This window comes from Vespula vulgaris, chromosome 15, assembly GCF_905475345.1.
Source record: "Vespula vulgaris chromosome 15, iyVesVulg1.1, whole genome shotgun sequence".
Classification (NCBI taxonomy): domain Eukaryota; kingdom Metazoa; phylum Arthropoda; class Insecta; order Hymenoptera; family Vespidae; genus Vespula; species Vespula vulgaris.
The window spans coordinates 2,924,087-2,939,841 of record NC_066600.1 but is presented as its reverse complement, the minus strand read 5'-3'; the positions used below and the strand labels follow the sequence as shown (position 1 = coordinate 2,939,841).

The 15,755-nt window shown below is 25.6% G+C and overlaps 3 protein-coding genes across 10 annotated transcripts; 2 read left to right on the top strand and 1 right to left on the bottom strand.

Moving 5' to 3' along the window:
- Positions 1 to 594: 594 nt before the first annotated feature.
- LOC127069430 (Golgi SNAP receptor complex member 1) lies at positions 595 to 2,361 on the bottom strand. The gene is made up of 5 exons (XM_051006454.1): positions 2,100 to 2,361; positions 1,679 to 1,854; positions 1,432 to 1,613; positions 1,283 to 1,351; positions 595 to 1,155 (listed from the first exon to the last, which is right to left on the bottom strand). Exons 1-5 carry the CDS (start codon positions 2,131 to 2,133, stop codon positions 918 to 920), a joined length of 699 nt encoding a protein of 232 aa, XP_050862411.1. The 5' UTR covers positions 2,134 to 2,361; the 3' UTR covers positions 595 to 917.
- A 381-nt stretch (positions 2,362 to 2,742) lies between these two features.
- Positions 2,743 to 5,708, top strand: LOC127069302 (N-lysine methyltransferase KMT5A-A). Of its 2 annotated transcripts, none has more exons than XM_051006145.1 (6): positions 2,743 to 2,907; positions 3,574 to 3,749; positions 3,828 to 3,978; positions 4,092 to 4,450; positions 4,534 to 4,724; positions 4,887 to 5,708. In XM_051006145.1, the coding sequence occupies exons 1-6, from the start codon at positions 2,838 to 2,840 to the stop codon at positions 5,095 to 5,097; spliced, it is 1,158 nt and encodes a 385-aa protein (XP_050862102.1). In that variant the 5' UTR covers positions 2,743 to 2,837; the 3' UTR covers positions 5,098 to 5,708. The 2 variants fall into 2 exon arrangements, with proteins under 2 accessions (XP_050862102.1, XP_050862103.1); XM_051006146.1 differs by having other exon boundaries at positions 2,755 to 2,901.
- A 1,434-nt stretch (positions 5,709 to 7,142) lies between these two features.
- Positions 7,143 to 14,833, top strand: LOC127069459 (heat shock factor protein-like). Of its 7 annotated transcripts, none has more exons than XM_051006518.1 (12): positions 7,143 to 7,372; positions 7,623 to 7,731; positions 7,825 to 7,949; positions 8,101 to 8,436; positions 8,533 to 8,615; positions 8,730 to 8,924; positions 9,379 to 9,441; positions 10,383 to 10,919; positions 11,936 to 12,113; positions 12,202 to 12,298; positions 12,507 to 12,757; positions 13,391 to 14,833. In XM_051006518.1, exons 1-11 carry the CDS (start codon positions 7,268 to 7,270, stop codon positions 12,743 to 12,745), a joined length of 2,067 nt encoding a protein of 688 aa, XP_050862475.1. In that variant the 5' UTR covers positions 7,143 to 7,267; the 3' UTR covers positions 12,746 to 12,757; positions 13,391 to 14,833. The 7 variants fall into 7 exon arrangements, with proteins under 7 accessions (XP_050862475.1, XP_050862481.1, XP_050862479.1 ...); XM_051006524.1 differs by having other exon boundaries at positions 7,144 to 7,372; positions 11,936 to 12,041; XM_051006522.1 differs by having other exon boundaries at positions 7,144 to 7,372; positions 11,936 to 12,059.
- The last annotated feature ends 922 nt before the right edge of the window (positions 14,834 to 15,755 follow it).

The following is a 15,755-nucleotide window of genomic DNA, read 5'->3' as shown; positions in this document are numbered from 1 at the left end:
AATATGTTTTGAAGTACAGAAAGCTTTAAGAGTTTAAAAACATCTAACATTTCTATACCCTTACTTTAAAAATATATTATAAAGAGGTAGGTAATCAGAAATATTATTCAAGCAAAGCATATACATTTTCTTACATATTCGAACTATAATACAAAGATGAATTAATAATGAACAATCAAATACATTTATATATAAAAATTGTATAAAAGTAAAAAGATTGTTTATCATAACTCTAATCAACAGTTTAGGTATATACTCATTCAGAGTATGTTATACGTAGTAATGACTTATTAATTCTGTTAAAATGTATTTTACTTATTTAGTAATGAGACTATATATCTATATGAGACTATATATAGTAAAAAAAATACATAAATCCATTACATTTTTTAGCAACAAATCGACAGATATGTAACTTAGAAAATATATTTACAAATTGCATACAACATTAACATCAAATTCTAACTTTATATCATATTTTCTCTTAAATTTGTATCTGTAATAAGCATTATTTTAGAATATTGTATTTCTTGTCTCACAGGATTTCAATATAATTTAGTACATGGATAATATACAAAAGATATAAAAATTGAATAACCATGCTAGAACCCATAATATTTATTTTTAACATTTATTAAATTCATATACTAGTCATTGAAAGTGAATCGCAACGTTTGTGTGACAATACACGTTTAGTACATTTGGTATAAAAAAAAACTGTACAATGCAATAATTTTGCCAATGTAATTCTTGATTATAAATCCATTCATACTGACTTTCATTCATAGGAGCATACTTACTATTCTTATGTAACTTCTGCATTTTAGTAGCTATTATATTGCTATTTCTGTCATCTGTTTACATATGTTTTTCCAACTTCTAATAAATGTGGAAGTATTTTTTTATGCATTTATAATTCAATGAAATGCATACAAGAGCATAAGGAACGTGCAGAATCCTATGATAACTCCAAGAATTAAAGAATCTCGTCTCTTCCTTAAATTTATTCTTTGTAATAGACTACTCACTGCTGGGAATCGATTAGAAATGTCATTAAATCTAGTTTGTATACGTTTGAAAGCTTGTCTTTGAGTAATTAAATGTTCTCGCGTTTCCATTGCTATACTTATTTGATCATTGATTAAACGATCAGAGCTAAAAGTTGAAATAATTTAGTAAAACTTTCATAGTGATACAAGAAATATAAATGTGAGTGTAATATATTCATTATTATTATGTAGCATACATGTATGTAGATCTAATTGAGTTTGTATTTACTTACTTATGAATATGTTGATTTTCTTTCAAATACATTTCTCTACGGTTTAATCCACTTGTGGTTTTATAATTGCTAAAAAAGATGAGTGTATCATACAAATGCATTTATACCAAACATATTCATAGAAAAAAAATGTATTTTATACAACATACTCAATTTCCTTGCGCACATTACCCAAGAGATCTTCACGATCCTTTCTTATAGCAAAATTATTCCTAATTTTATTAAATTCTAGTTTATAATCTTTTAATATTTCTTTATGACGTTGCATAGTATGTAACATAGCTGCTCCATTTGGTTGCAATTCACTCATTTTCTCATTAACATTAAATAACTAAAAAATCAAATACTTAAAATAGTATATAACTGTATAATATATAGGAAAATAATATTGCTTACTTTAGATAATAATGTTTCTATTTCCAAGGCCATATTCTCAAACACATGTTCTTCATCTAAAAGTGGAACTTCATCTGGTGTAACATTTTTAGAATGTGTATTTACGCCTAACTTGCTAAATGCTACAAGTTTTGCATCAATTTCATTTTCCAAGTGTCTAGCCTGCTTTCTTAAATCTATAAATAGATTTTTTTTCGTAGTAAGAACTTTTTATGGTAAGATATTAAATTAATAAAAAATTTGACATACAATAAGATAAAATATACATAAATATATTGCTAACAAAGCACACAAGACAATATTGTAATTTATCATGAGAGTTCATGTGTCACCTTATATATAATTATCTATATGTAACGTAACGCGTGTATATATATTGTGTGCTATGTAAATACGTATACTTAATTACTAATAAGAATACCTTCCCAATCAACTGCATCTAAAGTGCTAGCCATTTGTTTTTCGAATTATAACCACAATATTTTACAACACATGCCACATTATCCACGCATATTTACTTGTTGATTCTTTTCGCAAAAGATGTATAAATGAACACGATCTATGAGATATATCTATATCACGCAATAAACAACACTTATTGTAAATTTAATGCGATTTAGTTTGACGTTTTTTCGGTATACGCGGTTATGAAAAATCATCGTTTTTTAGTACCATACAGTGCGATCTGGTGGCAATATATGGAAACAATTCCTATCATCAAAAATCACGATCGGTATTATCCTAAATGTCACATGACCTATATTATCGGAAGTGAAGAACTTTATTCGACTTCCGGTGATTTATGAAAATATCATAACGTACCATAAAACTAATATCCGGAAAAGTTTGGATTATTTTTTATTTGTAGTTATATATTTTATATATCTAAATATAATGGTAGATATACACTTTCAAATACGATATTTCGTCAAAGATTTAAAATTGGCGCTTTTATTGGCATCTAGTTCCTTGTAACATTGACGTTAGCAAATAAGCAATCTAGCTTAATATTTCGTTTATGTTGGTAAATATAAGTATACGTATGTACATACACATAGATGATACTTCTATATTCTACAGTTTGTAGGAAGTGTGAGAGCACCGAAGCGGATTGTGAACGTCCATTCTATGAGTGTGTAGCTGTAGAAAGAATTGTTCTATGAGAAAATCAAATCAGGAGACTGCAGATCGTATGAAAAAATCCGGCGATAACATGGTGAAAGGTAGAGGTATGTTTTTAAAATATTCATTAATAGTTTCACTTAAGATTTAACAGTAAATGCCAGGTTATGTTTTCATAGATTTGATTTATACTCGCACCATTTTGAATTTCATCCTAGATATTAATGCTCGTAGTTTTCTCTAGTCTGTAATTAAATAATTCATAAAGCATTAGAAAATAATGTTATATTGTGTGATCTTTAATTATTTCAATTCATAATGATCACCAGCTTCCAAATTTTATGTAATTTAGATGAACAATATTTTTATTTATAAAAGTAATGTGAAGATTATTATTATGATCTATACTATTTCCTTATGTGTCATTTTACATAAACAAATTATAGCATGAGGTTATTTTTAAACAGTTTTATTATGATTAAACATTTTAATATTTATAACAAATTATATTTTGTTATAATGGATTATATGATTATAATATTGGATAATCTTCTATATTAAATTATTTTATTATTTATCTTTAAAAAAAATGCTTTTATATTTTATTAATTTTCATTTAATATATTCAAGTATTTTTATATATATATTTATTAAACAACTTATTTTTACAATTAGTTGATAAATATAAATCAAATAAAATCTATTGCTAAAAACAATGGTTTTTTTTATATAATATAAAATTAACATATATATTTGTATTATAAAAATTTTAGTTCGTACAAGGAATATATCAACCGTAACATCTGGTAAAGAAATTATTCCATTAATGAAGAGAGAAACAAATACAAATGGCTTTAAAAGAAGACAGCGTAATGCTCTCAATGGAATGCAAGCAATCTCTAATGAACAAGTGTCTTCTGCGTGTATAACTGCCTTCTTTCCTATAAAGGTATTCGATTCTATTTTATACAATAAGTATATTATAAAACTTTAATTCATTATTGTTTTTTTGTGTATGTGTATGTAGGTTGCAAATATTACAAATGTAAATACTACTAAGGAATCTTCCAAGGATGTAGATGTAATGACGGGGCATTGTTTTCTTACCAAAGAAGAAACTATTTCTATAAGTGTTGTAGAAGAAATTGTAACAGATGTCGGTGAATTTAAAACAGATGGTATCTGTCCATTTTATAAATTTTCAACATAGTTATATAATAAGAAATGAAACAATATTTTTCTAAAATTATCTTTTAATTTATAATATAATATTCCTTACAAATATGCACAGAAACACCTGTAGCAGTGCCAATTCATGGACCTTCAACACCACATAGAATAAATATGCCAAATAGTCATGTAGAAGAAACTGATAGTAGAGACATAATTAATGGAAGAAATAAAGGACTTGTTGCCACATGTACTCCTCCTCAACACCTTGCACGCAAACCTGCTCGTAGAAAATTGACTCAGAGTCAGAATAATGCTCAACGATCAGTGCATTCATCTGTTATAGAAGGCACAAATCATACGCTTGCAGAATATTTTCCAGTACGTCGGAGTGTAAGAAAATCTAAGAAAGCTGTATTAGAAGAAAAACAAAGAGACATAGAAGCAAAAGTTTTGCAACAAGTTGAGGAAGGTTTAGAAGTGAGTATGAAATGAGCTTCAAAATGATATTTTTTATAAATTGTTATGTAACTTTATATAAATTATGAAATATTAATGTTTAGGTCAGACATTTTCCTGGTAAAGGGCGCGGGGTAGTAACTACACGTTCTTTTATGAAAGGAGAATTTGTAGTAGAATATATTGGTGAATTAATTGATCAAGTCATAGCAAAAAAACGTGAGAAAATCTATGCACAAGATCAAAATGCTGGATGTTATATGTATTATTTCCAGCATCGTAATCATCAGTATTGGTATGTGTATTTGATATTAAAAATAATAATTATATTAATGAAGTTAATATAATTATATATGATTATCTTACTACAATAATAATATTACAATTTCAATTTCTGTAAATCCTAAATATAGTTCTTACGGATAAATTTACTATGACAATACTTAAATATTTGTAGTGTTGATGCTACAGCAGAAACAAAAAAGTTGGGCAGGTTGGTAAATCATTCCAGAAATGGAAATTTAATTGCAAGGATCGTTGAAGTAGAATCAACACCACATTTAGTACTTACAGCAAAAGAAGATATACCAATTGGAGTAGAAGTTACATATGATTATGGTGATCGAAGTCGAGAAGCTATTCGTCATCATCCATGGTTAGCTTTATAGCACTTTAAAATTACATTTTATATCGTAACAATGTATTGATAACGATCTATGTTGTTACTCCCACAAAATAACTTATTATCCCATGTAGTATATATTTTCAATGCCTGACTATGTGCTGCATTTATGCAGGATATTAGTATACCAAGTATGCTTATGTATTAGGTCGTGTATTGATTTAGGAAAAAAATGCATTATTACAAGACATCTATTATGAATTGCATAATTTAAATGTAACTCTAATATTTTTTTCTAGAACTGATATCAACAAATTATATTATCTTAATGAATTAAAGCATTGTCTAGTTGAAGCATCTTATGACGAATATGAAAGTGTTTATAAGATAATATAATCATTGAAAAAAGTTGTTGATTTATGTGTTTTTCACTTTAGCAATGATCATGTCTAATTTTCAAGAGTATTTATATATTGAAATAAGTTTAGTTATTTTGTTTTGGTTAATTAATGGTTAAAAAAATTATTAAGTTATATATCTGATATAATTATAATTAGATTAAATTCAATCATATAAATATTGCACAAAGATGTATTAAATTAAAAAATGATTCTAAGCAGTATATCATTTTTATGACTCTGCAATTTTTTATTGTGATCGCATATGATCTTAATATTCGAAATATTCATGTGTTGGTTTTCATAAAGTATTACATTTCACATAATTTCATTCATCAATATTTTAAAAGAAAAAACTTAAAGGAATTATTTATTGCAATTTTCGTAAAATTCGAAAATAATATATAACCTTAGAATTATAAGATTTAGTGACTGATTAAAATATTTTATGTATAAAGCTGTACTCAAATAGTTTTAGAAAACATTAATTTAGAATTTCGTTAATGTTCAAACTATATATGTTAAACAAACAGTTATTTTGTAGAGAATCAAATGCAAAATTTTGTAGATTTATGTAGATTTATTACAATAAGCAACAATTTTATACATGTCTCTTATATAAAGTTACAATTTTGATTTTGCTTTATATGTACCATATCAATCAAAATATGATATAGATATTGTATTTGATATTTAAATTCAATGTTTCTCTAAAACAAGGTCTGCCAATAATCCTGATAAGTTTCAAATTAAGAATAAAGGATGCATAAGTTTATCCTACTTTTTACTTGTACATTAATTATTACAGATAGAAACATACATTGTATAAAATCATACAATGTAAGTTTAATATAAAATAAGTTTAAAACAAGTGATAGAAACATGGTATTTCTCTGATATAGAATTTCTCCAAAATATAGAATAATTATATTTTCTAGGTGTTAATTTATTGTTAAAATATTGAAAAGTTTCTTCTATTTATCATGTCCCATGCTGCCTTTTTCACAATGTGTATTAAAATAATATAAAAATAAAGTGTTCATGAGTAATATTAATTACTTAATATTTCTTTCGATTTTTGTTTTGTAATGTTTTGATTTACAACTTGAAATAAAATCTAGTAATTTTAAAATAAGTACAAAGTAGTTAAAAATATGCACTCTAATTATGTAATACGAATTTTCTTTAGGCGCCAATTTCAAACTTGAAAATTTTATAATGAAAGAATGTCAACTTAGTGTTAATTTTTTGATCACGGTAACTTTCCGATGGATAAGTGAACGACCTATTAGATGTATTTGTTATTCTTTTTATTAATGGTCAAAGTCCTTTCTTTCTGTTATTGAATTAGTTGTCTTCCATTGGTTATACTATTACTATTCTTTCCTGATTGGTCGTTATTAAATACAACAATTTCTTACTTTTTAATTTCAGCCAATAGGATTGCAACAATGTCTTACATAGTTGATTTTTCATTGGTTATATTTTGCATGCTCTATAGAAATAAAACACTATCAATTAATAATTAAATTTTTTATTAATTTCGTAAAATATAACAAATAGAATAAATACATTTGTGTATTAATATAACTATCTTAATAAGACGATTGAATATAAGAATATATTTTCATCCGGAAAGTCCCTATTGTCGCTTATTAAAGTAGTTTACCCTCTTCACCCCACCTTTTACTAAATGCTTGTAGCAGAATAACATCGTCAGTGGTCGGCCATTATTGTGAGATATAAAGTTGTTCCATATTTGTTAAGATAGAAGTATATAAAAATATTAATTGTTTGTGATTTGAGTTTATTGTAAAAATGCATACAATACCAGAATTAGGTACAAGCGTACCTGCCTTTCTTGCAAAACTTTGGAAACTGGTTGAAGATCCTGAGACCGACGACCTTATTTGTTGGTCACCTGTAAGTCGCCGATTTATTTGTTGTTAATAAATATTAATTTTTTCAACGTTTACAACATCGTTAGTACATGTTAAATACGGTATATCTTTAATAACAACTTGTACAATCGTTTTTTTTATCGCTACTTTTTTTTACTTCTTTCTATAAATAATGTAATCGACGAAACGTAAGCTTAACGTTGATTTGTGTCGTATATATTTTTAATTGCACAGTCGTCATTAAGTAATGTAACTTTGTACTCTTCGTTTAGAATGGACGAAGCTTTTTTATTCGAAATCAAGCACAATTTGCCAGAGAATTATTACCACATTATTATAAACATAATAATATGGCTAGCTTTGTGCGGCAACTAAATATGTGTATGTATAACAATGTATATTTCTACATGTAATATATTCGAAATTTAACATCAATGTTTTAATAATTGCATCATACTATTTATTAAATTTTAGATGGATTTCATAAGAAAGTTTCTGTAGAATTAGGCGGTTTAAAATGTGATAGGGATGAAATGGAATTTGCACATCAATTTTTTTGTAAAGGTCATCCATATCTTGTTGAACATATTAAAAGAAAAGTAAGTGTATATCGTTGACATTTATTTATTTATTTAATACCAATTTATAATAATCTATTAAAGTGATAAAAGTTGCTTTTATATTAGATATGAAGTTAGAAACTTGATATTAAGAAATTTATAATTTACTTTATAATATATATATATATAGATTGCGTCAAGTAAAGGTCAAGATCCAGCTCTTACGCCTATTAAACCAGAATTAATGAATAAAATGTTAACAGAAGTAAGAAGTATGAGAGGTCGACAAGAACATTTAGATTCCAGATTGGGTGCTATGAAAAGAGAAAATGAAGCGTTATGGAGAGAGCTTGCAATGCTTAGACAAAAACATTTAAAACAGCAACAAATTGTAAACAAATTAATTCATTTCCTTGTCACACTAGTACAACCATCAAGAAGTGGTGGACTTTCTGTTAAAAGGCGGTATCCATTAATGATAGATGATTCTAATCGTCAGCGTAATAAACAAAGTAAAATTTCAAAGGTATTTATGCATTTGTTTTCTCATGTTCAATTTTTATCTGAGATTGGAATTTATAAATATGTTTATATCTTAATATACTAATATAAATGTATTTAGGCACAAACATCTCCAACAGGACCTGTTATTCATGAACTTGATTCTTCTGAACCAGATTTAGACTCTCAATACATAGTTGCTGAGTAGGTATTAATTTATTTTTATTGTAATTAGTATAAAAAAATTCTTTTGCAATATATTGTTTACTTAAAATTGGAATAATTTTAAAAATAAATGAACAAATTTTTGTAACATAGAATGTTAGAAAATCAACAACATCCAGCAATAGAAAGTCCTGAACATCCCAATGATACATCATTAGTGGATGATGACAGCATGGAAACTATACACTTAGTGGATAATGCGGTTCATCTTCAAAGCGATGATATTAGCTTGGTTAAATCACAAGAGATAGATGCAAAGAAGAAACGACCCTGTAAGGGTAAAAAAAAGTAAGTAGATTAGTAATTTTGTAAAGAAATCACATCATTAATCACAATATATAATTGTTGATCTATTAGCATTTTATAGGATATCATATAAATAATACTAAATTATATTATATGTTTCATATTTAATTATACTTTTTTGTTAATTTCGATTTATTCTCATCATAATCATATGACTTATTATTAGTATTTGATAATGAGAGTTATTATAAAACACTATATATATATATATAAAATTATATAGTGTAATTACATGCAATGTAATATTTAGCTTTAAGTTATCATTGATATAGTACTTTGAACATATATCTATACATATAATCTTATTAGATTATAATTTTTTTTACATTAGTGCATGATTACTGTCCAAGCCAATGGTATTTCTTATGTAGATTGTATAGCACGTTTCATACTTATTTCATTAATACTTATAATTATGCAATTTAAATATTATTAGGAGGAAAAACAAGGTGCCTGTCAAAATTTTGATCCCATCAACGGAGAATGGACAAGAGTCAAGGTTAACATTTTTCACTCGACATAATTTGGTGTTGGTGTTTTAAGTTATTTCTTTTTTCTACTTCTTTTTTGTTTTTTATTTTTTCTTGTTAAAAGAAACTCTAAGTTGGCTCATAAACATGCTTTTCATAAATTCTTTTTGCATGATTGTAGGGATATAGTAATGAAGTAATTGTAAATGAATCTTTGGGTATATCTAAATGAGATGTATTTTGTTTTGTAGTATTTAAAATATTTTTCAGTAATGTTATATTAATAAAGTAGTGGGAATCACATATTTTGAAGTAATGAAGAGACCAACATTTTTCTTTAAATAAAAAAAAAAAATTATAATTTTCAAAAGAAGTGAAATTTAACTAAAATATAAGTATTAAGTAAATGTACATGATTTGTTGCTTCAATGTTCTGCAATTTCAAATTTGGGGCAGTAACATGATCAACAGATATAATGCCTTACATACATTGCATGAACAATGATTAGTTATCATGAGTTAATTATCTATGTGGCTGTAACTGGACATACATGCATATTCACACATTTACATGATACCATATTTTATCAAATTATGATTATATGTATATGACGTAATAATTATATTTTTATACTATTAATTTAAATACATCTTACATACATATATATAGGTGGGGCAAATTGATGTAAACAGACTTGTTAATTGATCTTATACTATGCTATGTATCTTCAGTCAGGAAATTCTTTTTTAGGTTTAACATATTTTCGTTATTCTGTTAATTGAGTTAGAGACATTACATTTAAGATTTATCTTGCATGTTACTAGTAATAAATCATCAAGCATACTTTTTCTTATGTTTCTGCCAAATTTTCAAAATTAGACAACAGATACTAAAGAAAGAAAATAAGGTATATCAGTCATATAAAAATCAAGATAATGAAGATTCGCATTAGGTTGTCTCACTTTTTAGGGAAGAAACACATTTGCTCGAAATACCCATTGAGGACTCTTCTGTGACGATTGCCTTATTGGAGAATAATTCAATCACTTCTAAACCAATACCAGTGGCGACTGTTCGTAGTTCCAAGTTAGCAGCTATGGCTGCTAACATGAGTAAATCCAATGAAGTTGAGCCTGATGTTGATATTGAACCTTCAACTGAAGTAGACGACGATATTCAAGAAACTGACTCTTCTCTGGTGAAACTTGAAGACATATTAATTGTTCCCGAAATTATCAATAATAACAATATGGAGAATGATGAAAATGGAGAGAATAGCAATAACAGTTCCCATAGTCAATCTGCAAGGCTTAATAACGATTTTATAAATGTTAATCACGAGGAAAATATCATAGATGAAGATAATCAGATTGTTGCAGATAAAAGTGAAGCATCAAATTTGTCGGAGCAACAAAAATATGGCTGCAATAAACCAGACAGAAGTGATTCAGTAGACTTATCTTTGAGTTGCGTCAATTCTTCAGGCGTACCTGATGCTAATTACAGGTTAGGAACAATGTAAGTTCAACATAGACCATGGGTAATGAGATCAAATGCAGTGTATTCTATTTAAATGTAGTGGAGATATTAATTCAGAAGACTGAAGTGGGAGCAACCAATTTTTATACTTTATAATGATTGCATTAATCAAGTACAAGGAATTTTAGTACAAATATTTTGTTTATATATATAAATTAATATCAATAATTGATTGTAACATATATATGTGTGTATGTTGCATACACATAGATATATGTACATATAGATCAAATGATCAAATTCAAAATTTTATAGTTTTTTTAATATCCCATCTTTGTATGTCTCAGAAAAATTTGATCTTAGTTAAGTATTATTTGAAAATCTTTTTACAAGTTTATTGCAGTCTGTCTGTATAAAAATTAGTGTGTTATCGTGCATCTGTTGTCATCTATATTTTCGTATATGTTAGATTAAATTTTAAATGTAATTTTTCGTCTCATAAATAATAGTAAAAATACTTAATAACAACAGTATGTACATCACTAATATAGGTCATTAAGAAAACAGAACTAATATTTAAGTCATATGTGTCAAGCTATTAGAAATATTGTTTGCACAAGTAGTATGATTTATTAAAACGCTTATGTATCTGTCCTATCTTTCTTAATTCTTAAGAAATAAGTTTTTTCTGAGACTTACTACATAAAAGGCATTACATACACTGCATATAAATGAGAAATACATGTTGAAATATTGGTATATACTAAGCTTATATCAATTATAAAATATGTAAACATTGGTATATTCCAAACTTTATACCAATTTGTCATCCATCATGAAATTTTGCTGTTTACTTGTTTTTACATTGATTAGCTGGCAATATTGGTTTTATAAATTTACTTGTGCTCACATCTCTTCATATAAAGAATCATAATTTTCAGGTAACATTTAAACAATTTAGGAGCATCTATACAAACATGGATAAATTTGTGTGAATGGTGACATTTTTATGCATATTGATCTACTTTGAAAACTGTCTATAGGGAGGAAATGGATAATCATCTTGAATCAATGCAGACGGAATTGGACAATCTTCGAGATATCCTACGTGGTGAAGGATATAGTATTGATGCTAATACACTTCTTGGGGTAAATACACTTTTTGGGGTAAATATATTTCTTGGGGTAAATATATTTCTTGGGGTAAATACACTTCTTGGGGTAAATAAACTATTAAAGATCACAAGAAAAACATATCATTTAATGTTGATAGAGTCCATCAATAGTTTATAATTGTTTGTATTTTCAGTTATTTGGTGCAGAGGATACTTCAATGTCATTTGGTATATCCGTTAATTCAGATTTGGATACACATTGTGATAAAGAAGACGACGATCAATCTACAGGTATGATAATGCAATAAAACTTTTTGAATAATTTTGTAGTTCTATTATTCTATTAATACCAGCTGAATCTCTATACACATACGAGACGATATGTATGAACAATAATATCAAAATCATTTGTAGAATCTGTAGAAATTATTTTTAATGAGAAAGAATAGAATTGTATTATTATTATTATATGAATCTGAATTATGAATTACGATTGTAGTTGCTGACTCCATAAGTGGAAATGGTGGGGGAGAATTAATGGCATATAATCCTGCACCTAGTTTATTAGATTTTGATGATGACATATTTTTGGGTGCTACTACATCATCTCCAATTACAAATTCAGCAAATGATGTGTCTTCAAATAATCCATATACTTCAGATCCTCTTGATTTAGAAGATAACAAAACTTCACTTCTTGAATCTTATGTAGGAAGCAATGAAAATAATAATTCGTAAAATCTCCTTAAGGTAGGTGCTATATATTATTACTCATTAGTATATATAATGTTAATTGGTTCCTTAATTTTTTAATTAACAACTTTTTATGCTTGAATGTCGTCGTTATGACATTAAAAGCATATTTGTATTCTGTACACAATTTTTGCAATTTAATAAATATTATTATTTAAAATATACATATACAATCATTATTATAAAATTATTATTATAAGAAAAAGTAGATCCTTATTCCATTATATTATTTTTTATCCTATAATTTACTTAATTTTTGTGTAAATCAATATGTATTTTATATAAGTATAATTGGAAATTTATAGTAATTTCATCCAGTATGTTTAATTCTTTATTCTTAAATAAATAGGAGTTGAACTATTTGAAAATAATATCACAATAACAAGTTTTCCTGTAAAAATGTTCTTTTGATATTATTATTCACATAAACATGTTAATTTTTTCTAAAACTTCGATTTATATGTAAACTGTGTTTATTTATAGTCATAAATTATTAATGAGCAATGTTTGTTTTTGTATAAAAATAATTATCTTACTTGCGAAAAAATTGTTTGAAAAAAATATTTAATTTGTTCTTTAACTTTATTGTACTATGAATTAATGGATAAAGATATTCTTTCTTTATTTTAGCTTTCGAGGAAAGGCTACTGGATTCTTAATTACCTAATTGGTAATACCATCATTTTAGTTTTATTTAATATAACAAAAATTACCATAAAAACAGCAGCAGACTTTTAATGTCAGATGTAAAACATAAATAATATTAATGAAAAATTAGTTTTCTTTCCTTTTTTTTTTTCTTGCAGTAGAAAATAGACCGTAATACATCAAATAAATAACATTGGTTTGAGCTATATGTTAATATTGAAACTCATCAAACGAAAAAAATATTAATTTTAGTATATAGTTTTACCAATTTTAGTAAAAATATATGTATCACAGATACTATAAGTTATTTTCACAAATACTTTTTTTGTACATAAATGTAGAAGTAACATCAATAACAAAGTGTGAAGCAAGTTTTATGCAATGTAGTAGGTGCATTAAAGCGCAACCTTCTTTTATATAACGTATCTGAGAGATATGCTGTTAGAATTAAAAATTCAAATGGCGTGATATATGTATGGACATGTTAAAAAAGATATGTTATGTCATTATATTATATTTTTTGCATAATTGTTGATTAGATTATTATAATAATATTAAAGAAAATGTATAAAGTGATAGTGTTTGAGAACTAAGATTTCAGCGTTCGGTTTTCATACGATTTCCTCGCTATCACACGTGCTTTAAATTTATTATTAATAAACGTGATCTTTTTTAAATCAGGTATATTACGTATATTATTTTAAATTCGTATATATCTTTATATATCACAAAATTAAAAAATTATTTTTTTCTTATTTAATTTATTTAATATAAAATCATTTAATGAAGATTGATTAACAACGTTTCCAGATTCGATGTGTAATTATCTTAAAACACTGAAATCTTAAGTTTATAATTAATTATTATAAAATAGTGGTTTCTGAGTTTGTTTCGAAGAAATATTATAATAATTATATTGTGAAAATTATTTAACATATGTTATTCTAATTTGCAGGTAATTATTTTTTTACTGACAAAGCTACTTCTGCTATTAATATAAAATATATCGACATGTGTACGATTTCATATGCAACCAACAATTAACGATATAATTTTCTTTTTTTTTTCTTTTCTTTTTTTCTTTTTTTTTTCTTTTTAACATTTTATATAAAAAAAGTTACAACATATTCCTTTTAAGTTATCTTATTATAGTATTTTTGATTCAATTATAAAGATGTATTTTCTATCATAATACGAATTATGATATGTTATTACTTATTAACATACAATTTTAATTTAGTTTATTCCGAGTTTAAATAGACACTATACAATACAGATTATGATATTGAGAATGGTTCGTCTATGAGGAATTAGTTGACTATCTTCTAAAATAATAAAAATAAAATGGGAGGATGTTTTATAAGCTGTGTATAATGACATCTATTTCTATTTAATAATAATAACAATGTAATTTTTTAATCAGAATACGGAATATGTCTTTATAACTAAAGAATTATCTTCATTCTATTTCCTTTTTTATTTCCCGTTATATATTCCAGAAAAAAAACCTCGATCCCAGAATTAAGTAATTATAGACAGTTTTAAATGAAACACTTTGTTTTTCATAAATTCTGCAGGAAATATTAGTTAATAAATATATTTGAATACGCAATAATCTAATTTTATACACGTATTTTTTGTAACATTGATCAATGAATAATAAGAAAGTTAAAAATATGAAAATTAAATAACAAAATTTTATTAAATTAATTTGCATTTAACACACTACTTTAGAAAATAATCATCTGTTTCCTCTTAGTTGATCCATTTCGTATATAAACAATAAATGATTAACTTTACATACAACTGTAATTAAATTGATTAGTTACTTTGATAAATAGTTCCTCCTACAAAGGGTTAATCAACAAGAAATAAATAATCTATTATGATACAAAAATATGGTATAGTTCGTATTGTACTATACTGTAAACTCTACAATCTAAATAATCCAATAATGTAATATGCTACCACTTTTCTATAAAACGTGTGTCTTTTAAAATACATTATTAAATATTATTAACTAATAATAAAATGCAAAAATTTTGTTAATACGCTTTTTTAAAAAGTTCGAATCATATTAAAATACAAATTTAATGTCCATAATATATATCGAGAAGGCTTTATATAATCTTTATTTAAAAATATTTCTACTACGTTTGTCATACGTTTTTAGATAAATAACGTGTAATTAATATAGATAAAAAAATTTTTACTAGTGATTATGTTAATTTTGTCTGTTACATAAATAAAATTTAGATTATTGTTTATGTATTTACTTTATAAATTAATGTCCCGTACATGTTGAATTACGTCCAAATTGAAAAAAAAAAGATAGTATTTTCAAGTA

Excerpts from the sequence above, each read along its gene's own strand:
- LOC127069302 (XM_051006145.1), top strand. The coding sequence starts at position 2,838 with ATGAGAAAATCAAATCAGGAGACTGCAGATCGTATGAAAAAATCCGGC. Across the intron at positions 3,750-3,827 it reads CTGCCTTCTTTCCTATAAAG|GTTGCAAATATTACAAATGT; the intron begins GTATTCGATTCT and ends ATGTGTATGTAG. Across the intron at positions 4,451-4,533 it reads AAGTTGAGGAAGGTTTAGAA|GTCAGACATTTTCCTGGTAA; the intron begins GTGAGTATGAAA and ends ATTAATGTTTAG.
- LOC127069430 (XM_051006454.1), bottom strand. The coding sequence starts at position 2,133 with ATGGCTAGCACTTTAGATGCAGTTGATTGGGAAG. Across the intron at positions 1,614-1,678 it reads TAGAAACATTATTATCTAAA|TTATTTAATGTTAATGAGAA; the intron begins GTAAGCAATATT and ends TTGATTTTTTAG. Across the intron at positions 1,352-1,431 it reads AATGTGCGCAAGGAAATTGA|CAATTATAAAACCACAAGTG; the intron begins GTATGTTGTATA and ends CATCTTTTTTAG.
- LOC127069459 (XM_051006517.1), top strand. The coding sequence starts at position 7,268 with ATGCATACAATACCAGAATTAGGTACAAGCGTACCTGCCTTTCTTGCA. Across the intron at positions 8,925-9,378 it reads CCCTGTAAGGGTAAAAAAAA|GAGGAAAAACAAGGTGCCTG; the intron begins GTAAGTAGATTA and ends AAATATTATTAG. Across the intron at positions 12,299-12,506 it reads AGACGACGATCAATCTACAG|TTGCTGACTCCATAAGTGGA; the intron begins GTATGATAATGC and ends TTACGATTGTAG.